This window comes from Oreochromis niloticus, linkage group LG3 (assembly GCF_001858045.2).
Source record: "Oreochromis niloticus isolate F11D_XX linkage group LG3, O_niloticus_UMD_NMBU, whole genome shotgun sequence".
In the NCBI taxonomy this organism is placed as follows: domain Eukaryota; kingdom Metazoa; phylum Chordata; class Actinopteri; order Cichliformes; family Cichlidae; genus Oreochromis; species Oreochromis niloticus.
This window is the reverse complement of record NC_031967.2, coordinates 79,374,808-79,401,656: the sequence shown is the minus strand read 5'-3', so window position 1 is coordinate 79,401,656 and position 26,849 is coordinate 79,374,808. Positions and strand designations below refer to the sequence as shown.

General features: G+C 40.3%; 2 protein-coding genes and 1 long non-coding RNA gene across 3 annotated transcripts; 1 reads left to right on the top strand and 2 right to left on the bottom strand.

Annotated features, from left to right (window-relative positions):
• LOC109200674 (zinc finger protein 771) lies at nucleotides 1-6,521 on the bottom strand. The gene is made up of 4 exons (XM_019356261.2): nucleotides 6,180-6,521; nucleotides 4,204-4,464; nucleotides 1,123-1,759; nucleotides 1-870 (listed from the first exon to the last, which is right to left on the bottom strand). Exons 1-4 carry the CDS (start codon nucleotides 6,349-6,351, stop codon nucleotides 642-644), a joined length of 1,299 nt encoding a protein of 432 aa, XP_019211806.1. The 5' UTR covers nucleotides 6,352-6,521; the 3' UTR covers nucleotides 1-641.
• Nucleotides 1,071-22,790, top strand: LOC112846129 (uncharacterized). Its single transcript, XR_003218970.1, has 2 exons — nucleotides 1,071-1,122; nucleotides 22,590-22,790. It is a non-coding gene; the product is annotated as an uncharacterized LOC112846129 (long non-coding RNA).
• LOC100711400 (zinc finger protein OZF) lies at nucleotides 21,591-26,849 on the bottom strand. Its single transcript, XM_019356268.2, has 3 exons — nucleotides 26,503-26,849; nucleotides 25,190-25,450; nucleotides 21,591-23,226 (listed from the first exon to the last, which is right to left on the bottom strand). The coding sequence occupies exons 1-3, from the start codon at nucleotides 26,672-26,674 to the stop codon at nucleotides 22,193-22,195; spliced, it is 1,467 nt and encodes a 488-aa protein (XP_019211813.1). The 5' UTR covers nucleotides 26,675-26,849; the 3' UTR covers nucleotides 21,591-22,192.

The window sequence follows — 26,849 nt, the reverse complement described above, 5'->3', positions numbered from 1 at the left end:
TTTGCAATGGTATAGGATTTATTGTCAAAAACCATTGTTACAACACACAAATAAACAACCAAACACAAATTGAATGACTTTTCTGGTACACGTTCTCTAAATGTAATAATGTTTTTGTTTTCTTATAGAAATGTACAAAGAAAAACTGAAAAAAGAGAGAGCTCTCTCTTATGCTGCTTTCATATGTTACTGATTACACTTCACAAAAATGTAATGAATGAAATCGCTCTTTCAAATTTAACATGCAATAATAAACAACAGTACTATGATCTCAAAGAACAATGCTCAGAACAGATCAGAACAATGATCTCGAAGAAACGGAGCACACTGAATTTTAACCATCATTAAATGTAACATCAGGATTTGTCTAATACAATTATAAGAATAAAGTAATGAACTTTATAAAGAATGCTGAGAGTTTTTACTACTCTGGACAGAAAATGCTAATTTGAATATTGGTCATCTTTTCACTCGGGTGTCGCAATGATTTGACTCCTGGTCAGTGTGAGCTCTACCACCAACACACTGCTTTGACTCTGGCCCACATTTTCTAAATATAACATTTTTAAGCAACATAAATTATGACGTGTCTCATTAACAAAATCTTTTCCCACAGATTCTACAGCTTTCACATAACCGTGTCACCTGTGTGTATTCATGTGAACTTTCAATCCTGATTTGTAAGGGAATCTTTTACCACAAGTGCTGCAGCTATATGGCTTCTCACCTGTGTGACGCCTCATGTGGCGATTCATGTGTATCCATTGACTAAATTGTTTCCCACAGGTGCTACAAGGATAAGGTTTCTCACCTGTGTGAACTCTGACATGTTTTTTCAGGTAGGTTGTACAGTTAAAGGTTTTACCACAGGTGTTACAAGAATATGGCTTCTCACCTGTGTGAACTCTTGTGTGAGTGGTCAATTGTGCGTTGGAAGTGAACGCTTTCCCACAGGTGCTACACAAAAATGGCTTCTCACCTGTGTGAACTCTTACATGGGCATTCAGCAGGGATCTAAGGAGAAATGTTTTATCACAGGTGCTACAAGAATATGGTTTCTCACCTGTGTGAACTCTTACATGTCTGTTTAGGTAGGTTGTACAGTTAAAGGTTTTACCACAGGTGCTACAAGAATATGGTTTCTCACCTGTGTGACGTCTCATATGTATATTCAGTTTGGATTTAAACACAAATGCTTTTCCACAGGTGCTACATGAAAATGGTTTCTCACCTGTGTGACATCTCACGTGTGCAATCAGGCGTGATTTAAACTGAAAACTTTTCCCACAGATGTCACATTGTTCAGTCTTTTTTATTGCCCCACTTTGACCCTGACTCTCTGACAGAGCAGGATCTTCGACTTTATTACTGTCACTTTTCTTTTTGCGACGTATGATCTTCTTCACCTCTGCATTTTCAGGTGACCCTGAGTCCACATGCTGACTTTCTTCCTGATCTCGGCTCTCTGCTTCAGCAGAGCTGTGACAGATTTGCTCACTGTTTGGTTCTGCTTCACTGTGGTCACTTTCCTCATAAGCAGGAGTCACCGTCAGGGTATCAGTCTCCAGCTTCACTCCCAGCTGCTCTCCCTTCTGACTGCTGCAGAGATCGACCTGTTCCTCATTAAACTGTGGAGGGTCTGGGTCCTCCTGGTCCTCCTGGTCCACACTGGAGCGCCTCTCTTCGTTATAGTTTTCCTGGTTTGTGAGTGGCTCCTCCTCCTCCACCTCTTCCTCACAGACATTTAGTTGCTGAAGGTCTGAAGAGAAAAATGAAAACATTTATTTTTATAAAAAAAATAAACAACAAACATCTGAGAAAATATATTCTGATCTGACTGATTAGCAGGTCTCTACATAGTGAGAATTTGGCCCACTGATCTTTGCAGAATTCTTGCAATTAAACCAGACTGGCTGGGTTTTTAGTATGAACTGCCTTTTTAAGGTGAAAAATCAAAACCTTCACAGGCCTGTTTTAAAAAGTGATTGCCCCCTAAACATAATAACTGATGGGCCACCCTTAACCCTTTAAAACCGGTCGGAGCAGGCACACTCCGTTTTGCGTGACTATTTTTAAATCCCGGTAGCTCTGCAACCACGTAAGCTAGAGCAATAATTTTTTTTTTTTTTACATATGAAACCGGAGGAGTTGTACTTACATCTTATGCCATCAGCTTGTTCTAGGTCACGGTTTCCTTCCACATATAGCTTTGCAAAAACTGCATAAAAAGCGCTTGCAGCAACAAAAACATAATATTCCAGAAACACGTTTTGCCGATCCGATCAGCTGTTCATAACACTTCCTATGTTGGAATAGACGTCAGCGCGAACTTTCGCATGTCCGCCATTACCTGCCCGAAACCGGAAGTGACGTCATTTTCGTGGAAATGCAGTTTTTTTTACCGTCAGGGCCTCAGAGCCTATACTGGTGTTTTTAAAAGTTATCTTTGACTTTATGACTTTCTGTGTCGTTTCTGGGATGCTTAGAACTCAAATTGCACAGCTGGAAATAGTTTATTTTGATGCATATGCTGCTTTTTTGCAAATTTGCACTATAATATTTATTTTCGTTTTTTCCTGCAGTATATAAAAATTGGTGTATTTCAAAAGTAAAACTATGAAGACACTTCAAATAAATTTCCTGTGGTGGGAAACTAGTTTGTGCAACTTTTTTGTATTTACAGTTTTGAGGGATAAGCCTTAAATTTCTCTAACTAGAAACGTGTTAAAAAAACAAAAACGATTTTCAATTTTTTTGTAGTTTATTGCACTTTTTTGCAATTTATGTAATTACTATGCACTTAATGCATACATATTATTAAAATTTGGGCTATAATGGTTGTATTGATGTATATCAACTTGAAATGCTCCCAAAATTGGCACTACAGCATGTAAAAATATAAAGTAAGCTCTGGCGGACTTGGTTCTATGGTAGGTCTTAAAGGGTTAACAGCAACAACTGCAGTCAAGGATTTAAATGGCAATGAGTCAGTTACAGCTGTGAAGGAACTGTTTTGGCAACACCCTTCTTTACGACAAACCGACTTTTTATGGTCATGCCACAGCATCTTAATCGGATTCAGGTCAGAACTTTTTCTAGGCCAGTACAAAGTCGTCATTTTGTTTTTCTTAAGGTGGACTTGCTGGTGTGTTTTGGATCATTGTCCTGCAGCAGAATCAAAGTGCTGTTAAGCTTGAACGTCTCTAATAGATGGCTGAATATTCTCCTTTGGGTCGTTTTTGTAGACAGCAGAATTCATGATGCATTTTACCACAACCAGCGTTGCAAGTCCCGAAGCAGCAAAGACTACGATGACCTGGATGATTGAGACCCTTCACAGACATATTGTGGTACCATGTGTTGGTTTCTTGGTTCTAGAAAGGTTCTATTTAAGTGACTTCCTGATTCAGCAGGTTTGCTATTCATGTTTCATGAGCTTATTTAGTGAAACTGAGATTCAGCTTTCAAAAAGATGTGATTAACTTATCATTTAATAAGGGGGCTATTCCTTTTTCACACAGAACCAGGAAGGCTTGGATAACTTTTCTCCTTTAATCAATGTTCACTTACAGTTTTTTAAGTTCACTTAACCTCTGTTAATTTTAATATCTAATATTAAAATTTGTTTGACGATCCGAAACATGTAAGTGTGGCAAAATGTGTGACAAAAAGTCATTAATTTTATAACTTTAGAGTTAACTTGAAAAAAAATGTTCTCAGACTTGTAACTTGACCTCTACACCAATGACTTGCGACCTGAACCTATTTACTTGAAAACTATATTTTACCCCCAAAATACTACAAATCTTTAAAAGAACACATGGTCTATTATTTAAATCTGGCATATATTTGCAACATTATTAAAACAAATAAGACTAAACATGACTTGAAATTCTTAGTTTCAGACTTGGGACTTCACTTCAGATTTGAGGATAAAGATTTGAGGCTTACAAAACAATCACCTGTTCCCATCTCTGTTCCAAAGAAATATATCTCTGTGCTTTCTACAATTTTTAAGAACAATTAATATCTCAATCAACTCTGTTACTGAGGCAGCGTAATTGGTTTTCAGACTTCATCGTCTTCTTGGACTTAGACAATGTAGGTTCAGTGTCAAAGTTGAACAGAAACGCGATGCATTCTTGCTGCTTATTTAAGTTCAGACCTTTATTTATTCCTGTGAATCATCCCAGTTTTACAAACCTATTCTGTGCAGCTTTAGCTCGGGTTTCCAGATGGTCGCCAGCAGTTTGAGCCACTCATCATCCGTTCTGACGCCGTCAGCCTCCTGCTTCACTCCCAGCTGCTCTCCATCCTGACTGCTGCAGGGTTCCTCCTCCTGTCTCTCTTTCATCTGTGGAGGCTCCGGGTCCTCCTGGTCCACACTGGAGATCATCTCCTGGTTAAAGACCTGCTGTTCTGTTAGAGGCTCCTCTTTCCCACAAACATGAAGCTGTTGGAATTCTGAAGAGAGAAATAAAGAAAAAGATGATGAAAAACTCCTTGAAATAAAAACAAATAACATGCCACATTCGCTCATTTTTGCTTTCCAACTAATAAGGCTGCCACCATTAGTAGACTAGTCACGATTACGCCGACTATCAAAATTGTCTATGACTAATTTAATAGGTCGTTAACGGGTCGTTTCAAGCTTGGCAAAATCCTGAAAGACGAAGGAATGAGAAGTACGATTTAAGAGAGTAATAATGGACTGAAATAGAAGATGCAGCAATGCATCAACAAGGATGCCAGCCGCCCAGTTAACACCAAAAGAAGAAGACGCAGTCTCTGAAATCAGGAAGGGGGGGTAAAGACTTTTTAACAACACTGTAGACTGAATTTATCAATTTTGTGTCACAGGAATTTTACCCTGCTGTGCCATCAAAAATAAAAATTACAATATAGTAATAATGAAATCATTAAAAGTATTTGGTGTTTTAGTCTCTTTAATTATTCTTAATCGGATTCCACAAAAGCATAAAAAAAGACTGAAAGTCTAAACTCTCTGGAATAGCTGCTTCAAATTCTTCTTTTTGTACTCGATTTTTTACATTTTTACTATATGTGACAGGTGAGACCTGACACTGGGACCTGACCCTGGTCGGTGGTTTTCCCCTTTTAGGCAACAGAACATGTCCCACTTGAGTTTCTGTAGTTTGGCAGAGGCTCAAAGCCATTTTTACTCTTCTCAAAAAAAACACTGTTTTATTCCTATGGAGAAATGTGTAGTGGACTCCGCCACAACTTGCCGATACTTATTAGGGTGTGACCCTAACTTGTGAACAGGGATATTCCTGCTGTGGTAAACTGTTCAGTGTAAGTGATGTCCTGTTTTCATTTACAGATTGCCAAGCTGCTGCTTTGCTTTGGTTGGGTGAATTATTGGCTGCAGCCCGAGGTCTTTTAATTTGTTTTAGACTGGTTTAACTCGACAGCGAAGAGCTGAAGATTATTGTGACAGCTGTGGCTGTCGATGTTGTTTTGTTTATTTGTTTGTCGTTTTTCTTCATTATATCAGTAGGCACCAATGTGTGTACTGATTGTAGTTTAGAGTGGTTTACTTTTTTTTTTTCTTCAATATATCGTTGCAGACAGCGAAGGCGCTGCACGGAAACTCATCTTTTTCTTGCCGCTTTTGCATGCACCGTGGTGGTGAGCTTGAGTGGAGACAGCAATGAAGATTTTCCTTTTTATAGTGTTTTGCCCAGTTGGGGGAACTGACTATATACTTACAGCTGCATATACGCTGCAGCTCCATCCTATTGAAATAGGTACCTCCCTCAGGTCACATATTTTATTTACGTTTAGCAACATATGAGGACATCAGGGGCAGCTCAAGACTTAAAAACCTGAACTACATGCTGGCCTCAAACTCACTGCTTTATCAGCATCAAGGCTTTTATTTCTTTTCAGGGTTTTAATCCTGTTCAACAATAATCTCACAGATGAAGCAGAAGTCAAACTGCACTGATTGAAAAGCCAAACACACCTGACTGCAGTCTTTAGCTGATGCCCAGTGTCTGACATTTTATACAAATTAGACTGAAATAAAATCCATAAGCAAGGCAAGGTAACAGCTTTCTGCTCCCAGCTAACATCAGAGAAATCCCGGAGACGCTGACGAGCTTTCATGTCTTCATCAACAGAGAGGAACCTGAGCTCAGCACACATGTCCGTACCTGAGCCGTGTGAGTGTGTCTCGGGTCTCCGGCTGATATCCAGCAGTCTGCGCTGACGCTCGATCTCCTCCTCATACTGGACGATGGTTTTCTGAACCTCGCAGAAGATTTGTTGACAAACAGCAGTCAGCCTCTCCTGTATGAACTCTCTCAGAGACTCAGCTGAACTCATGGCTGCTTCAGCTCCGGCGGGTCGATAGAAGCGACAGCGACGCTGTGTTGTTGGTGTTTGATCGACGGGAACAGGAGCGATACTTTGTGTGTGAGCTCGGTCTGCTTCATAGGACGGCAGCCACGTCTGCGCACGCGCAACTCTTCTCCCGCTGTTGCTACTCTGCTGAGGTTTGCTGTAAGCGGTCACGTGGGGCGCTCATATCCTACGGATCTCCGCATGGGACAATAAAGCCAAAGAAATGAAGGTGTGTTTTGTGGGATTCCGCAAACGTTTTAAAATAATTCCAGTTTCGTTATGTTATTTCACAGGGAACAGAACCGGTTCTTTTCTAAACCTAAAACATGGGGTTAGGTTAATTGGTCATTCTAAATTGCCCATAGGTGTGAATGGTTGTTCATCTTTATGTTTTAAACCACCGGTGTCGAACTCTAGGCCTCGAGGGCCGGTGTCCTGCAGGTTTTAGATGTGTCCTTGATACAACACAGCTGATTTAAAGGTAAATAACCGCCTCAACATGTCTTGAAGTTTTCCAGAAGCCTGGTAATGAACTAATCATTTAATTCAGGTGTGTTGACACACGGTGTTATCTAAAACCTGCAGGACACTGGCCCCCGAGGCCTGGAGTTCGACACCGCTGTGTTAAACCAATGACAGGATGGCACCCTTTCCAGCGTGTACCATGCATCTTGCCCCATGGTAGCTGGGATACCCTCCAGCCACACATTCTTTGCCTTGTGTTCATACCTAACACAAAGAGAAAGATCACATGTGTCCTCATTAGGAAAGGGATTTGTTGGTGTAGGGCTGTAGCCTCAGGTTTTTATTATGAGACAGCATGTTTCAGATCATTTTACAGAGTAACATCAAAGTAACTTAACAAGCAGTATAAGTTAGCTAATTACACCCAGGTTTTCTCCAGGCTGTAAATACGTAATTCATGTCTGAGCAGGGACGCTGAGATTGGAACTATAAAGCATAAGTGCAACACTGATGAATATTCTCATAACCAGGGCTGGACTGGGACAAAAAATCCGTCCAGGCATTTTGACTAGAGACCGGCCCACCAGGATAGAGATCGAAAATGTGACGTCATTCAGGGGTAAAACCGCAAAGGATTCTGGGAACTTGTGGCAAGAGGTACTAGCGCACGCAGGCTTTCAATTGAACTCACTTACACAGCGATAAAAAGAAACCCCAAAAATGGCAAGAAGCTGTTGTATTATTAACTGCAATAGCTGGTCGCATGACAGCCACGGGAAGCCGACGGGTAAAGAGATCGGTTTTTTTTATCGGATTACGTCGTTGAAGAGAAATTTTTTTAAGCCATGTTTCCGAAGTAAGAGCCGACGAATGGTCTGGATATACCAAATATAACGTCCCAGAACACTCCAGCTCACATGTTAGTCTGCTCCAAGCATTCCCACAAAGGTCAGTGTTTTGTAGTAGTTAATACGTCATTTTCCATAACATAATTTGTGATATAGGTTACAAGCAAGTCTGACGCTGAACAGAAATTGTCGCGCTATGCTTCTTTATTTATTGTGCATAAATAGTGAATTGTCCTGACAGAATATTGCGTTTCGCTTCTGTTATTACCACGGTACATTGACAAAAACATATACTTTTATTCACAGGATAAAACAGTTGTTTTGTATCACTAATTGTCCAGTGTGATTACAACATACAATATTATTGTCACTGCTACATTTCTGTAATGCGTACCAGAAATTATTTCCACTACTAATTAATTACCGTTGAGCTCAAAGGTTATATTAATAAACGGTTAACGAATGTGTATTTATGACGACGATTTGTGAGACTGGTAAACTTACCTTTGTTTGTACGATGGTCTTTCGTACGGTGTATTTCAAGGTCCTGTACCCATCCGTCGGTAAACTGTACCTGGGCTTGTTGCAGTGACCTGAAGTTACTAAAAACTTCATGAGTGTATGCACTCACTCCAAGAACCATATAATTATAAATCTGAGCGTGGTGAAAGTTGGGCAGCATGCTAACGTCTTTTGTCCACTCTGTGTGCTCGTAAGGGTCTGACCCTTTCACTCCTTTGATTTTTTCCTGGTATCTTTTCTTTGCCTTTTCGTCGAGTCTGTCTTTGTACGGACCGGCATTGTTCTCCTTCGTTTTGTACATTCCTTTTTTGTGCGGCAAAGAAAAACCAAGAAGGTATTGGAACTGGAGAATGAACGTTTTGCGGTGCTGCAAATGCTTGCATTTGATGCGGTACTTGGATTGTTTTGCCACGAGTTCCTGGCATGCAATGCGCGAAAGTCACGTGATCTGTCAATCGCTATAGAAAAAACCATAAAGCCTTTGCATGAAAACAACTGCTCTGATGTACACTGCCTTGTTGGTATATATGTATCAATCTAATAAACTTAAACCTACACCATCCTCCCTATTCTGGATTTTAAACAGTACACAGCGGAAACAAAAAGACTGCTTGGTCGAGTTAACCTCCTGAACTATCTACAACACATGGTAGAAATTAATATTAAAATTAATAAATGACAGATTTAGTGATATTTTCATAAACACCTCCTTTCCTTTTTTTGTTCTCCATTTTCTTTAGTTCGTTTATAAGATTGCTAAACAAGGGGGAGGGGGCATCTGGCCTCCTCGGCTGTAATTGGTCCAGCCCAGAGTCGATCATGACCAATTGGCCAATCCACCACCTTTCATATACCCTTTCTTAAAAAATAAAAAATAAAAAATCCATCGGCCCATAAAAACAGAAAATCGCCAGCAGCCCACCGGGCAAATGCCCGGTATGCCCGATGGCCAGTCCAGCTATGTTCATAACTAACATATAACTTAAGGCCCTTTACATTTGAATGCCTGTGATTTTGACATGGACCTCAAACTTACACAGACGGATACAAAACTAAAGAAACAAAAAAAGTGTGAGTGTCAAACTAGCTTTACTTTCATGAATCTGTAGCAATTTCACCTGATTCATCACTCAGTGTCAAAACATACAAATGACTCATTTATTTATTAACAGAAAAGTACAATTAAATTACCTACACCACAAATTAAGTTCAAATGAATAAAGTGAAATTATATCCATGGGTTCACTCTAGCTAAGCTAATGAAACAAACAAAGATGTCAATATTGACAAAATATAAATTTGTTGAAGTCAAATTATATTATTAAATAAGAAATTAATCTATAAAAGGCAATAAATAATGGTTCAACCGTTCTGTTCACTTACTATTTTAATTTGTCTCTCTCATTTTGTATTACTTTTTCTATACCTGCCTACATGGATTTATAATTTTAAACCAAATAGCTGTGTATTATTAGTAACACACAAAAACATGCATGAAACCACAGAACACATTAAAACCCTTTCAAATATATCATGAAGAAAGCTGAAAGCTACAAAAACAAAAAATAGACAAACATGTCAACACAGGTGAAAATACAAGTAAAAACTAAGATCACAACAGTAACTATGGCAACACTAGCACAAACTTTACCCACCACCTGCAGTACTTACTAGAGTGACTGTGACTTTGTCTGTGCCTCCAAAGTAACAGTCAAATTAAAGTGTCAGATATGAGGACATCCAGCATGCTTTGCAACTGCACTCCATTGAAAACGATCATCCACATTTATATCAGGTAAGGTTTGGGACTGTTATGGTCTCATTGATAGCTGTTAATTGTTCAATCAGTTGTTTAATCTCTGTCTCTCTTCCACAGCATGTCTTTATCCTGTTTTCCTTCTCTCACCCCAACTGGTCACAGCAGATGGCCCCGCCCCTCCCTGAGCCTGGTTCTGCCGAAGGTTTCTTCCTCTTAAAAGGGAGTTTTTCCTTCCCACTGTCGCCAAAGTGCTTGCTCATAGGGGGTCATATGATTGTGTTTTTTTTCTCTGAATTTATTATTGTAGGGTCTACCTTACAATATAAAGCACCTCGAGGTGACTTATTTTGGTGCTATATAAGTAAAATTGAATTGAATTGAACTGAATTCATGGCTGTTACAGTTATTAAACAGTAGAAGTAGAAACAGGACATAAACAGTACAATGTTTTCTTGTCCTCCCTGACCTCCTCAAGTGATCTCTGAGTCTCCTCACTTTCTTCTCCATCATTTGTGTAAGTCAGCAGAGGTTGCTGTCACAATCAAACAGAACTATGGATCCTAACAAACTGCACACAGACAAAGCCTGTGCAGTGACGTCCACAGACGGACAGTGTCTAAAGTGTTGAAAAAGATGCAAAACAAAACAAGAGACTAGAGCCTATTAGGAAAACTAGTGAGTGGACCTCTGATTAAAGAATTTCTACCAAACTACAACTGCAGCTGAACAAATGAGCTGTTGGTGGAACTTTACACTCTGAAATATTGAAAGATTTAAAGCATGAGACAGCTCAGCACAGCATGTTGTTAACTTCACACATGAAGTGGTTCAATCCAGTCAGTCTTCAGTTTTGCAGTCACCGTCCACATCCTGCTTCTTCATCCGGTCGTCACGGTAACTCTGGACTTTCCTCCATCGAATCCTGAAGTCTGTCAGTCCTTCTGACAGCATGAGGCCTGACAGCTGAAGAAAATGTGCAGATGATGAAAAACATGAAGCATAGATTGAACTTGTGTCAAGTTTGTGTTTGTGACTGAACTGCTGACCTGCTGTGAAACCTGCTGCTGGATCTCTGTGCTGTGCATGTCTGCCTCTGACTGAAGCTTCATTTTCACCACTGTTTGCTTTGTCACTGCTAAAAATGAACCACATATAAAAACACAAACATTAGTGTTTTACATGATGACAGGATCTTACAGTTTTTGCATTCTGGACCTCACCTGTGAAACAGAAAAAATAGACTCTGACACCACAGTTGCCATCATTCAATTTCCCTGACATTAAATTCATTGTTCCACAGTACTCCACTGAATTTGGGTTATCAGGCTAACCAGACATCCAGTTAGTGAATGTGGAGGTTGTGTTGTCAGACCAGAAGGCCCAGGGATCCCTGTAGAGACCAATCCACACATACTGAACCCCTGATCCATTCAACGTGAGCGTGATGTTGGATTTCTCCTCTTTGCTTCTTATACTGGTCAGGTCTGTGTGGTATGTCCTGCAGTACGACTGAGCCGCTGACCAGGAGCGGCTCTCCATCACTAAGATGTAACTTGTATTTTGTGCTGTCAAATATTCAAGAAAGGATGAATTTTGAAACACGTTATGAAGCTCATAAAATTGTAGGGATAACTATGGCAACAAGTCATTTTTCCTACCATTGTAACCTCAGCTTTGTGATCATTAATATTCAAATTGTCACAGCAATCAATCAAAATCTATCGATCAGTGGTGTTTGATCAAGACTTTTGGGTTTTTACTTATCTGGGTGATTGAGCATGCATTAAGAAAGGTTATGAAAATAATTTGTTAAATATGTTTTTTTACAGTTAAAAAACGTTTTCTACTCAAATGTTAGTTGTTGTAATAGTTTTATTACAACAGTTTGCCACATTGCCTTTTTTATAACTTGGCCTACTCTTTTTACTTTTGTTAATATTGGCAATAGTGAGAGGTGTTATTGTTGGGTTCGAATATATTTGATATAGGTCTGTAGGAGCCATAACTAAATATATAGAATTTTGATGATCACTGGGTTTTCATTTGTTTGGTTGTTATGGGAGTCACGTGGGTGCTAGCGGTGACATAAATGGGCGTTGTCAGTCTGTCATTCACTGGGTTTGATTTTGACAGAGAGGAGGGCTGGGTAGCGGTAGTTTTTGTTGACCACTGCACAACATGTTTTTCTTTGTTACATTAGAGCCTGTGACGTTGTAAGAGTACAAATCGTGAGATGATCACATTACTCTGTAAACTCTCCAAGCACTTTAATAAATAAGCAAACAATTCCACCTTTCACATTATTGCATAAGTTGACAGCGTGTCAGGCAAAGAGGCAAGCTCCATCCCCGGCCTCTAGCGACTGTGGAAGTCGCTACATTTTTAGTCAACAAAAAACGGCATTCTGGAGAAGCAAGCCGCAAGCAGAATCAAAGAAATCAGATCAAGGAACCTTAAAGACACCAAGTAAGTGCAGCGCATCTGTATGAGTGAGCCAGCAGCACCGACACACCTGACGCAATTCTGAGGAGCGCAGGTAAGAATACCTGTGCATGTCTGGTTGTGGAAAAGGAAGCCACATTGCATTAGCGCTAAGATGTTTCAAGAGGAGACACTGAATGGAATGAATGTTGGTTAAATATGCAACGTTTTTGGCTGCACTCTTGGATTGATGTCTGCGCTGCGTCTTATTAATTATGCTGCTTGGATGACGTTCAAATGGACAATTAAAGCGCCGTTACGTTGAAAGGATTTTATGGTCAAAGTTTATTGTGGCTATATATATCCCAAATATATATAAATATACACATATATATATATATATAAAACCCAAATATGTTTTATGGATGATCACTAAGATTAAATAAAAAAAAAAAAAAAATCAAACAAACAAACGGGAAAATCATGAGTCAAACCGGTGGTTATGATTGTTCCTCTAATGATTTGGGGGGAAAGAGAGAAAGCAAAATGACTGGACAAGCATTGTTGAATAAAATTGAAAAATTACAAAATGAATGCAAAAGATATGTCAATAAAATGAAAGGACTAATACAAAAAATGAAAGAGCTTATGCAACACAATGAAATAACAACACTTTTAATTCAACAGCAAAGCCTCTTTTCTTTACCAAAGAGAGAAATACCTCATTTTGATGGAGATCCACTTCAATATTATTCATTTATTAAAGCATTTGAGAATGCAGTTGAGTGCAATACAAAAAATAACAGTGATCGTTTATATTTTTTGGAACAGTACACAAGAGGCCATGCAAAGGAATTGGTGAGAAGCTGTCAACAAATGAACTCAGATCGTGGTTATTGGAAGGCAAAATCACTGTTAAAGGAGCACTATGGCAATGAACAGAAGGTCGCAGCTGCATATCTGGACAAGGCACTTTCATGGCTGTCGATTAAAACAGAGGAAGTAAAAGCTCTTCAGAACTACAGTTTGTTCCTCAGGGGATGCTGTAATGCAATGGAGGAGGTGCAGCATCTGAGTGATTTGGACATGCCTTCTAATATGGTGAACATTATTAAAAAATTGCCGTATAAATTTAGGGACAGATGGAGAAGCCATGTTTGTGACCTGCAAGAAAGGCATAAAAGAAGAGCTAAATTTATGGATATTGCAGACTTTTTGGAGAAGCAAATAAGAATATTAACTGATCCTGTATTCGGTAATATTCAAGATTCTCTGCTTTCTTTACCAACTAAAGGAATGAGTAAACCCAAGTATCAAGGCAGACCTGGAAATAAAGGAACGAGCTTTGCCACCACCATGCAAGTTGTGGAGAGTACACCTAAGCCTGCGGAAATGGAAATTAAAAATAATCAGGTTGGAAGGAACGTCTGTATTTGTTGTGGAGGAAGACACATGTTGGACGTATGTGCACAGTTGGGAAAAATGGCTCATGAGAAGAAGATAACCTTCTTAAAGGAAAATGGCATCTGTTTTGGCTGCTTGTGTATAGGACACATCAGTAAAGATTGCCGTAAGAGGATTTCCTGTTCTAAATGCAGCCGGAAACATCCCACCATCCTGCACAAAGAAAGTACACCCTCTGAAAAGACCGACAGGAACATGCAGTCACATGTGAAAACATTGGTGTTGAGTGGTCTTACAGGGGCTGGAGATCAGGACTGTAAACTGCCCATTGTACCTGTCCAAGTAAAGTCAAAGAAAGGAAGCAATATTATTACAACATTTGCTTTTTTGGACCAAGGGAGCACAGCAGTTTTCTGCACTGAGAGTCTAATGCGCAGACTACACCTTGAGGGAAGGTAAGGAAACATCCTCCTCAGAACCATGGGCCAGGAAAGAATTGTGAGCAGCAACACTTTATCAGGACTGGAGGTTGCCGCTCTTTGTGGGGACGAATTTCTGGAGCTGCCTGTACATAGTCCATGCCTGTACATAAAGGAAATATTACAACACCAGGAGATATTGAAGGATGGTCACATTTAAAACACATAAACTTGCCTCAAATAAATGCAGGAATTGAACTTCTGATTGGAACAAACATTCCCAAAGCCTTGGAACCTCTGGAAGTGGTGTGTAGTGTTGATGGAGGACCGTATGCCGTAAGGACAAGGCTTGGCTGGACCATCAATGGGCCACTTTCAGGAAACTGTGAAGCTACATGTGATCAGAAGCATCCACAAGTTACAGTCAACAGAATTTCTGTTGTCACGCTGGAGGAGCTTTGGCAGCAACAGTTCAAAATTGACTTTCCTGAGAGCAAAGTTGATGAACAGGTTGGATTGTCAAGAGAGGATCAGAGATTTCTGGAAATAGTGACTAACTCTGCCAAATATGTGGGTGGTCATATCCAGATAGCATTACCTTTTCGGAATGCCAGTATCAGTATGCCAAACAATAAGAAAGTTGTACTTTCTAAAAAAGAGATTTGAGAGACACAGTGTTTCATACTGAGTACAAAGTCTTCATGAATGAGCTCCTGGCTAAAGGTTATGCTGAAAAGGTCCCGGAAGAGGAGATCGATCGCAATGATGGCAAGCTGTGGTATATACCACACCATGGTGTTTACCATCCGACCAAGAAGAAACTCAGAGTTGTGTTTGACTGTGGAGTGAGTTATCATGGAACATCTTTAAACTCCCAACTCTTACAAGGACCTGATCTTACAAGCTCTTTAATAGGAGTGATCACAAGATTCAGGAAGGAGCCAGTTGTAATTATAAGATAAGATAAGATAAGATAACCTTTATTAGTCCCACACGTGGGAAATTTGTTTTGTCACAGCAGGAAGTGGACAGTGCAAAAGTTATGAAGCAAAAATTAGAATAAAATAAAATAAGAATAAATACAGTACACAACTGTACAGAATAATTATGGGAGATATTGAATCCATGTTCCATCAAGTCATGGTTCCAGCTGAAGATAAAGATCTATTGAGATTTCTCTGGTGGCCTAAAGGTGATCTGGAACAACCAACATCTGAATACAGGATGAATGTACATCTCTTCGGGGCAACTTCATCACCAAGTTGCGCCAATTTTGCACTCAGAAAGTGTGCGGATGACTTTGGACATCTCTACAGTGAGGAAGCTGTGAAGAAGTTGTTGCACCGTTTTTACGTGGACGATTGTCTTGTGTCCATTGGAACTGATGAGGAAGCAGTGTTAATGTACCAAGAGTTGGTTTCTTTGTGTGCCAAAGGAGGATTTCTGCTCAAAAAGTGGATTACCAACAAGCCTGGAGTGCTGGAGGCCATTCCTGAAAGTCACAGAGCAACAGGCATGAAAGAATTGAACATGGAATTGGATTCCTCAATGATTGAGCGAGTTTTGGGTGTGGAGTGGTGCATAAAATCAGACTCCTTTAAGTTCAAGATTTTGCTCAAGGACAGACCACTCACCAGAAGAGGAATCCTTTCAATTGTCAGTTCTATCTATGATCCTCTTCGAATGCTAAGTCCTGTGGTCTTAACTGCTAAGAAAATCCTAAGAGATCTATGCAAGGAAGGAATCGGCTGGGACGATAATGTACCAGAGCTGTTTTCCAAAAGATGGTTAACGTGGCTCCAGCAGCTCCAGCTATTGAGCAAGTTTGAAGTGAGTCGATGTCTGAAACCTGATGGATTTGGAGAAATCACGAGTGCTCAGTTGCACCATTTCTGTGATGCCAGTGAGGATGGGTATGGAACAGTAACCTATCTGCTGATTGAAAACATCTGTTCAGAACAACACTGTGCATTTGTTATGGGAAAGGCTCGTGTTGCTCCTCTTAAATCCTTTACCATCCCGAGAATGGAGCTCATTGCAGCAACCATGGCGAGTCGATTAGATGTACTCTGGAGGAAAGAGCTGCAGATGGAACTTCTGGATTCTGTGTTTTGGACAGACAGTGCTTCTGTTCTTAAATACATCAGGAGTGAGACTTCAAGATTCAAGGTTTTTGTGGCCAACAGAGTTTCACAAATCTTAAGAGTTTCATCATCCTCACAATGGAGATATGTGGACACAGTCAGTAATCCAGCAGATATGGCCTCAAGAGGAGTGAAAGTCGATGTTTTTATGAAGAATACAAAATGGTTGTCTGGGCCTTAGTATCTTCTACAATCTAGGAGTGAATGGCCTGTCTACCCAGATGACATCAGTCTGCTTTCATCTGATGATCCTGAGGTAAAAACAGTTGCCACAGTGAGTGTTGAGCAAGCTGGAGAAAATTCTGTTACTCGCTTGTTTAAACGTTTTTCCACCTGGACACATCTTAAGAAGTCAGTGGCATGGCTGCTGAAATTTAAGGACTTGCTTCTGTCCTTTGTGAAGAAACGGAGAGAATTGTGTTAAAGCTTACCACAGTCAGAGGTCAGTAAAGAGCAACAGAAATCATTTGTGGAAGAAAAGCTGAGGAACTTTAAGAGGACATTTGTGATTAAGAATCTTACAGTGGAAGATCTGGACAAAGCTGAGGTTGCCATCATCAAGTTCTGTCAGAGGATGACATTTTCCTTGGAGTTTGTGAGTCTGGAGAAAGGACAACCCATTATAAAATCAAGTCCTCTTCGAAGACTCTGCCCACAGCTGCAAGATGGAATTCTCAGGGTGGGTGGGAGACTCAGTAGATCATCAATGCCAGTTGAGGTGAAACATCCCATAATACTAGCAAAGGGTCAACACATCTCCGAGCTCTTGCTTAGACACATACATCAGGAAGTTGGACATGGTGGTCGTAACCACATGCTGTCTAAGCTAAGAGAAAAGTACTGGTTGATTGGAGCTAGTACAGCAATAAGAAAAGTGTTATCTAAATGTGTCATCTGTCGACGTCTTAATGCTCCACCAGTGAATCAACAGATGGTGGATTTGCCCAATGAAAGAATCATTCCAGATGAACCTCCATTCACGCGGGTGGGAGTGGATTACTTTGGACCCTTCAGTGTGAAAAGTAGGAGGAGCGTGGTGAAGAGATATGGTGTTATATTCACCTGCCTTGCTATCCGTGCTGTTCACATTGAGGTTTCTCCATCACTGGATACTGACTCTTTCATTAATGCATTCAGACGTTTCAATGCAAGAAGAGGTCAGGTTCGAGAACTGCGTTCTGACAATGGAACCAACTTTGTAGGTGCTGAACGTGAACTTAGAACTGCCATTGAACATTGGAACCAGGCGAAAATCAATGGCGTCTTTCTGCAAAAGGGAGTTAAATGGACCTTTAATCCACCTGGAGGTTCACATCACGGAGGACCCTGGGAGCGACTGATAAGACTGGTTCACAAAGTACTTAATTCCATAATGAAGGTACAAAACCTGGATGAAGAAGGTCTTCATACAGTACTTTGTGAGGTTGAAGCCATCATTAGCAGCCGCCCAATTACCAAAGCCTCAATGGATCCTAACGACCTGGAAGCTTTGACCCCTAATCATCTTCTTCTGTTAAAGACCTCCCCGATATTACCACCAGGAGTATTCCATTACACTGATATGTACACACACAGAAGATGGAAACAAGTCCAATACGTCTGACTTGTTTTGGAAAAGATGGGTGAAGGAATACCTACTACAGCAACAGGAACGTCAGCGATGGATTGGAGTAAAGAGGAACCTCATCGTGGGAGATCTGGTTCTCATCATGGACAGTTCGGCACCTCGAAACTCTTGGCCAATGGGACGTGTGATAAAGACTTTTCCGGACCGAAGAGGATTTGTTCGTCAAGTTCGGATTAAGACTCAGACTAGTTGCCTGGATCGACCTATTACCAAACTGTGTCTACTGCTGGAGGCAGATCACAGTTAAAGACTTCTAGATCCAATTATCAGACTTTGATTGTAGTTGGACATAAAATGTCTCTCATTTTCCTTTAAAAATACACTTTAAGACTACCTATGGGATTCCTGTGGGTAATATTGAAATACAGTAAATGATTGACTTTTCTCTGCATGTTTTTATGTCTCCTACTTGGTTAATTATGGGTAATTATTAGAAGGGATCCTAATAATTAGGGGCTGGTGTGTAGGAGCCATAACTAAATATATAGAATTTTGATGATCACTGGGTTTTCATTTGTTTGGTTGTTATGGGAGTCACGTGGGTGCTAGCGGTGACATAAATGGGCGTTGTCAGTCTGTCATTCACTGGGTTTGATTTTGACAGAGAGGAGGGCTGGGTAGCCGTAGTTTTTGTTGACCGCTGCACAACATGTTTTGCTTTGTTACATTAGAGCCTGTGACGTTGTAAGAGTACAAATCGTGAGATGATCACATTACTCTGTAAACTCTCAAAGCACTTCAATAAATAAGCAAACAATTCCACCTTTCACATTATTGCATAAGTTGACAGCGTGTCAGGCAAAGAGGCAAGCTCCATCCCCGGCCTCTAGCGACTGTGGAAGTCACTACAAGGTCATCCAATTAATGCAAATTTCCTGTTTTTAGCTGTTATAATCTGATGAGCAAAAATTAATTTTATTTCTTTGTTGTTTCATTTTTCAGTTTTTCCCCTAAGAGAGTTCCAGCTTTATGTGGTCAGTTGCATGCTTCAGTGACCCTAAGAGCTAGACGAGCAGAAGCTTAGCCTTCAGGTGAAACACTGAAATTTTCAGGTCAGGGTTGAGGCCTGACAGTGCAATCTAATTACATGACAAAAGCAGTTATCCAGAGAGTTATTTCAGAGATAAAAACTTTAAATTAATCCAATTTGACTGGAGCACAATGGGGGGGTTGACTAAAGTTTGTGCAAACCTCTGATCAGTTTTCTGAGTCAAAGGTTTGGGGACTGGACAAAGCATGTTCCAAACCAAGGTTATTATCGTTAACTAAAACTAACGAAATAACGAAAACTAGAAGTGAAAAAACATTTTCGTTAACGGAAATAAAAATAAAAGCGAAAAAAGGAAAACTAACTAAAAGTGTAATGAGTGTTCACAAAACTAACTAAAATTAACTGAATTTATAGCAAAAATATGTTTAGTTTTCGTTGATGTGTGCATGTCATACAATAGTCAACGGTAAAAAAGAAGGTTAGGTTCCAGGTTTTTTTCTTGCTGTGTCTCATTATCCCAGCAGGTGGCAGTACGTTAGTCGAGTCGTCTGTGTTGGTGCTCCGTCCACGCGCAGAATCATGTCAGGAAAAGTCTGGAGAAAGCACCAGCTTCCAATTTGGGATTACTTTGAATATGACTGTGTTTTGGATAAAGCAAGTGTCTTGTAGCGGAACGAGACAAATTATGAGGGACATTTCTAAAGGGAAAAAAATCCCACAAACCTTAAAGTGCACTTGAAAAGCTCACACAAGAAGGCTAACCTAGCTTACCTTGAGAAGGTAAGGGAGCACATTCAACCCTCATCCCCAGAAACAGAAGCTAACCCCAGGCAAGGCAGCGTGATGCATCCCGAGACAACAGGACTGGGATATCTACATAACTGTGTGAGTCAATTGCCTTAACACCCGGTGCTGCAAGAGTTAATAGTCTCATTGCGGCCAAGATATACATTTTATAGTTGCCTGGTATCAATGGTTGTTCATCTGCCCTAATTTATTTATTTATTTATTTAAAGAACCCATAGGTGGGAATGTGAGTTGTCTGTCTCTGCGTGTTAGCCCTGCGACAGACAGGCGACCTGTCCAGGGTGCAGGGTATGGTAGCTGGAATAGCAACATACCCAAGGATAAGCAGAAGAGAATGACTGATATGATTAAACTGGGATTTTGTTACACTTAATTATTGCAAACACAACTAAAACTATAACTGAAACTAATCAAAACTAAACTGAAACTAAGGATTTTCAAAAAAATAAAAACTAAACTAAACTAGCAAACAATTAGTAAAAACTAATTAAAACTACTATAAAATTAAAAATCTGAAGTCAAAAATAAATAAAAATAAAAACTAATGAAAATTGCAAAACTATTAAAACCCTGTTCCAAACACTCAAACATACAAACTCACTCCACAGCATGCACACTGTGCTGTGAACTGTAGGGATGCTGGTTCTGCAGACCTGTTTAGAGATTCTGGTAGAGGACATGTGAGTCCAGTAACAGGGAAAGATTCAACATATGTAGAACTGAATCATTCATTAATGTTACGACTTCTTTAAGCAGCCTTGATGATTCGGAGGAAGTAATTATTGAAGTTAACTCAGAAAGATCAATCAGAGATAAAGAGTCTAAATAAATATCAGTAGTATTAAAAGTAGCTGTAACTGCCCCTGACCCTGAATCCTCCTTTAGTTATGCCTCAATAGGCGCAGGCTGGTGGGGGATTCCCATGATGCACTGAGCGCTATTCACCCACTATGTGTTTATGAACCTCTATGCATTTAATCATTAGTTATTATTCATCTGAGGCTCTCTTCTACGGCGTGGGTTTATCCTGATACGATCGAGGATGGCTGCCCCTCCCTGAGCCTGGTTCTGCTCGATGTTTCTTCCTGTTAAGAGGGAGTTTTTCCTTCCCACTGTTGAAAAAGCATTTCTTCATTACAGCTCATCTGATTATTAAGGTCTTTTAGGGTCTTTGCCTTACAATGTAAAGTGCTACGAGGTGACTGCTGTTGTGAGTTTTCAATAGTCTAAATGTTATGATTCTGTCAGAATGAGATTCCTGAACAAATGGAACAATTATAAATAAATAATGTTGCAGGCCTGTAAATGAATGTAAACACTGCTCCCCCTACTGAATACACAAGACATTACCACAGTTTTTTCTTAGCATCATCATCAGTCATGCTTGCATCTTCCATGTCATAGACGGGGATATCATTACAGTGGCCCATTAGCCGGTAATCGGTGGGGACTCCTTCACAGTGATTTTGCTGTATCTGTACAAGTTGATTACTTTATGCTTTTTGCTGAAATAAATCAACTAAGCACAAAAAGTACTTTGTCTCACTGCAAATAATGCTGAAACTTGGTTTTGTGGAATAACAGGTTGAAGTTGCTAGATCTGACTGCTGTATCAGGGTCCATGCTCACAGATTCTGCTAGTCAGGAGCAGATCAGGCACCTGATGTCAGCACCTGGTCTCTGGAAGCTAAAAATTATGACACAATAGCAGAATTAGCTGTTTGTCATGGATGCAATCTACATCCTCAACTCTGCTGCTCAACCAATGAATAAAATGTTCCTTATAAATGTGCTTCCATTTAAAGAGAAGTAAATAGGCTTTGCAATGGTATAGGATTTATTGTCAAAAACCATTGTTACAACACACAAATAAACAACCAAACACAAATTTAATGACATTTCTGGTGCATGTTCTCTAAAGAAAACCTGAAAAAGAGAGAGCTCTCTCTTATGCTGCTTTCATATGTTACTGATTACACTTCAAAAAATGTAATGAATGAAATCTCTATTTCAAATTTAACTTGCATTAACAAACAACAGTATTATGATCTCAAAGAACAATGCTCAGAACAGATCAGAACAATAATCTCGAAGAAACGGAGCACACTGAATTTTAACCATCATTAAATGTAACATCAGGATTTGTCTGATACAATTATAAGAATAAAGTAATGAACTTCATAAAGAATGTTGAGAGTTTTTACTACTCTGGACAGAAAATGCTAATTTGAATATTGGTCATCTTTTCACTCGGGTGTCGCAATGATTTGACTCCTGGTCAGTGTGAGCTCTACCACCAACACGCTGCTTTGACTCTGGCCCACATTTTCTAAATATAACATTTTTAAGCAACATAAATTATTGTCTCATTAACAAAATCTTTTCCCACAGATTCTGCAACCTTCACATAACCGTGTCACCTGTGTGTATTCATGTGAACTTTCAATCCTGATTTGTAAGGGAATCTTTTCCCACAAGTGCTGCAGCTATATGGCTTCTCACCTGTGTGACGCCTCATGTGGCGATTCATGTGTATCCATTGACTAAATTGTTTCCCACAGGTGCTACAAGGATAAGGTTTCTCACCTGTGTGAACTCTGACATGTTTTGTCAGGTAGGTTGTACAGTTAAAGGTTTTACCACAGGTGTTACAAGAATATGGTTTCTCACCTGTGTGAACTCTTGTGTGTGTGGTCAATTGTGCGTTGGAAGTGAACGCTTTCCCACAGGTGCTACACAAAAATGGCTTCTCACCTGTGTGAACTCTTACATGAGCATTCAGCAGGGATCTAAGGAGAAATGTTTTATCACAGGTGCTACAAGAATATGGTTTCTCACCTGTGTGACGTCTCATATGTATATTCAGTTGGGATTTAAACACAAATGCTTTTCCACAGGTGCTACATGAAAACGGTTTCTCACCTGTGTGACATCTCACGTGTGCAATCAGGCGTGATTTAAACTGAAAACTTTTCCCACAGATGTCACATTGTTCAGTCTTTTTTATTGCCCCACTTTGACCCTGACTCTCTGACAGAGCAGGATCTTTGACTTTATTACTGTCACTTTTCTTTTTGCGACGTATGATCTTCTTCACCTCTGCATTTTCAGGCGACCCTGAGTCCACATGCTGACTTTCTTCCTGATCTCGGCTCTCTGCTTCAGCAGAGCTGTGACAGATTTGCTCACTGTTTGGTTCTGCTTCACTGTGGTCACTTTCCTCATAAGCAGGAGTCACCGTCAGGGTATCAGCCTCCAGCTTCACTCCCAGCTGCTCTCCCTTCTGACTGCTGCAGAGATCCTCCTGTTCCTCATTAATCTGTGGAGGGTCTGGGTCCTCCTGGTCCTCCTGGTCCACACTGGAGTGACTCTCCTCGTTATAGTTTTCCTGGTTTGTGAGTGGCTCCTCCTCCTCCACCTCTTCCTCACAGACATTTAGTTGTTGAAGGTCTGAAGAGAAAAATGAAAACAATTTTTTTTATATAAAACAACAAACACCAGAGAAAATATATTCTGATCTGACTGATTAGCAGGTCTCTACATAGTGAGAATCTGAACCACTGATCTTTGCAGAATTCTTGCAATTAAACCAGACTGGCTGGGTTTTTAGTATGAACTGCCTTTTTAAGGTGAAAAATCAAAACCTTCACAGCCCTGTTTGAAAAAGTGATTGCCCCCTAAACATAATAACTGGTTGGGCCACCCTTAACAGCAACAACTGCAGTCAAGGATTTAAATGGCAATGAGTCAGTTACAGCTAGGGCTGCCACAAACGATTATTTTGATAGTCGACTAGTCACCGATTATTTTTGCGATTAGTCGACTAATCAGATCATGCATCGATTGGACGTAAAACTTACAGCTTGAAAATATGTTAAACGTTTATTTTGTGACCCAGAAAGAATAATAAGAGTAATATTAAAACTAACTAGCTGCCGCCATTGTTGACAACTGCGCTGGGCCGCACTATGAATTCTGGGACACAGCTTCTTCTTCTTCGGGGTTTAACGGCAGCTGGCATCCTTTACATGCACTGCTGCCATCTTCTGTTTCAGTCCGTTATTACACTTTTAAATCCTACTACTTATTCCTGCGTCTTTTGTGATCTTACAAAGCTTCAAACGACGCGTCGACTATTAAATCAGTCGTCGACGATTTTGATAGTCGACGTAATCGTGACTAGTCGACTAATCGTGGCAGCTCTAGTTACAGCTGTGAAGGAACTGTTTTGGCAACACCCTTCTTTACAACAAACCGACTTTTTATGGTCATGCCACAGCATCTTAATCGGATTCAGGTCAGAACTTTTTCTAGGCCAGTACAAAGTCGTCATTTTGTTTTTCTTAAGGTGGACTTGCTGGTGTGTTTTGGATCATTGTCCTGCAGCAGAATCAAAGTGCTGTTAAGCTTGAACGTCTCTAATAGATGGCGGAATATTCTCCTTTGGGTCGTTTTTGTAGACAGCAGAATTCATGATGCATTTTACCACAACCAGCGTTGCAAGTCCCGAAGCAGCAAAGACTACGATGACCTGGATGATTGAGACCCTTCACAGACATATTGTGGTACCATGTGTTGGTTTCTTGGTTCTAGAAAGGTTCTATTTAAGTGACTTCCTGATTCAGCGGGTTTGCTATTCATGTTTCATGAGCTTATTTAGTGAAACTGAGATTCAGCTTTCAAACAGATGTGATTAACTTATCATTTAATAAGGGGGCTATTCCTTTTTCACACAGAACCAGGAAGGCTTGGATAACTTTTCTCCTTTAATCAATGTTCACTTACAGTTTTTTAAGTTCACTTAACCTCTGTTAATTTTAATCTAATATTAAAATTTGTTTGACGATCCGAAACATGTAAGTGTGGCAAAATGTGTGACAAAAAGTCATTAATTTTATAACTTTAGAGTTAACTTGAAAAAAAATGTTCTCAGACTTGTAACTTGACCTCTACACCAATGACTTGAGACCTGAACCTATTTACTTGAAAACTATATTTTACCCCCAAAATACAGATCTTTGAAAGAACACATGGTCTATTATTTAAATCTGACATATATTTGCAACATTATTAAAACAAATAAGACTAAACAGGACTTGAAATTCTTACTTTCAGACTTGGGACTTCACTTCAGATTTGAGGATAAAGATTTGAGGCTTACAAAACAATCACCTGTTCCCATCTCTGTTCCAAAGAAATATATCTCTGTGCTTTCTACAATTTTTAAGAACAATTAATATCTCAATCAACTCTGTTACTGAAGCAGCGTAATTGGTTTTCAGACTTCATCGTCTTCTTGGACTTAGACAATGTAGGTTCAGTGTCAAAGTTGAACAGAAACGCGATGCATTCTTGCTGCTTATTTAAGTTCAGACCTTTATTTATTCCTGTGAATCATCCCAGTTTTACAAACCTATTCTGTGCAGCTTTATCTCGGGTTTCCAGATGGTCGCCAGCAGTTTGAGCCACCCATCATCCGTTCTGACGCCGTCAGCCTCCTGCTTCACTCCCAGCTGCTCTCCATCCTGACTGCTGCAGGGTTCCTCCTCCTGTCTCTCTTTCATCTGTGGAGGCTCCGGGTCCTCCTGGTCCACACTGGAGATCATCTCCTGGTTAAAGACCTGCTGTTCTGTCAGACGCTCCTCTTTCCCACAAACATGAAGCTGTTGGAATTCTGAAGAGAGAAATAAAGAAAAAGATGATGAAAAAACTCCTTAAAATAAAAACAAATAACATGCCACATTCACTCTTCTAGAAGGAAACACTGTTTTATTCCTACGGAGAAATGTGTAGTGGACTCCGCCACCACTTGCCGATACTTATTAGGGTGTGACCCTAACTTGTGAACAGGGATATTCCTGCTGTGGTAAACTGTTCAGTGTAAGTGATGTCCTGTTTTCATTTACAGATTACCAAGCTGCTGCTTTGCTTTGGTTGGGTGAATTATTGGCTGCAGCCCGAGGTCTTTAATTTGTTTTAGACTGGTTTAACTCGACAGCGAAGAGCTGAAGATTATTGTGACAGCTGTGGCTGTCGATGTTGTTTTGTTTATTTGTTTGTTGTTTTTCTTCATTATATCAGTAGGCACCAATGTGTGTACTGTGTAGTTTAGAGTGGTTTACTTTTATTTTTTTAATATATCGTTGCAGACAGCGAAGGCGCTGCACGGAAACTCATCTTTTTCTTGCCGCTTTTGCATGCACCGTGGTGGTGAGCTTGAGTGGAGACAGCAATGAAGATTTTCCTTTTTATAGTGTTTTGCCTTGTTGGGGGAACTGACCATATACTTACAGCTGCAGCTCCATCCTATTGAAATAGGTACCTCCCTCAGGTCACATATTTTATTTATGTTTAGCAACATATGAGGACATCAGGGGCAGCTCAAGACTTAAAAACCTGAACTACATGCTGGCCTCAAACTCGCTGCTTTATCAGCATCAAGGCTTTTATTTCTTTTCAGGGCTTTAATCCTGTTCAACAATAATCTCACAGATGAAGCAGAAGTCAAACTGCACTGATTGAAAAGCCAAACACACCTGACTGCAGTCTTTAGCTGATGCCCAGTGTCTGACATTTTATACAAATCAGACTGAAATAAAATCCATAAGCAAGGCAAGGTAACAGCTTTCTGCTCCCAGCTAACATCAGAGAAACCCCGGAGACGCTGACGAGCTTTCATGTCTTCATCAACAGAGAGGAACCTGAACTCAGCACACATGTCCGTACCTGAGCCGTGTGAGTGTGTGTCGGGTCTCCGGCTGATATCCAGCAGTCTGCGCTGACGCTCGATCTCCTCCTCATACTGGAAGATGGTTTTCTGAACCTCGCAGAAGATTTGTTGACAAACAGCGGTCAGCCTCTCCTCTATGAACTCTCTCAGAGACTCAAGTGAACACATGACTGCTTCAGCTGCGGCGGGTCGATAGAAGCGACAGCAACGCTGTGTTATTGGTGTTTGATCGACAGGAACAGGAGCGATACTTTTCTTTATGTGAGCTCGGTCTGCTTCATAGGACGGCAGCCATGTCTGCGCACGCGCAACTCTTCTCCCGCTGTCGCTACTCTGCTGAGGT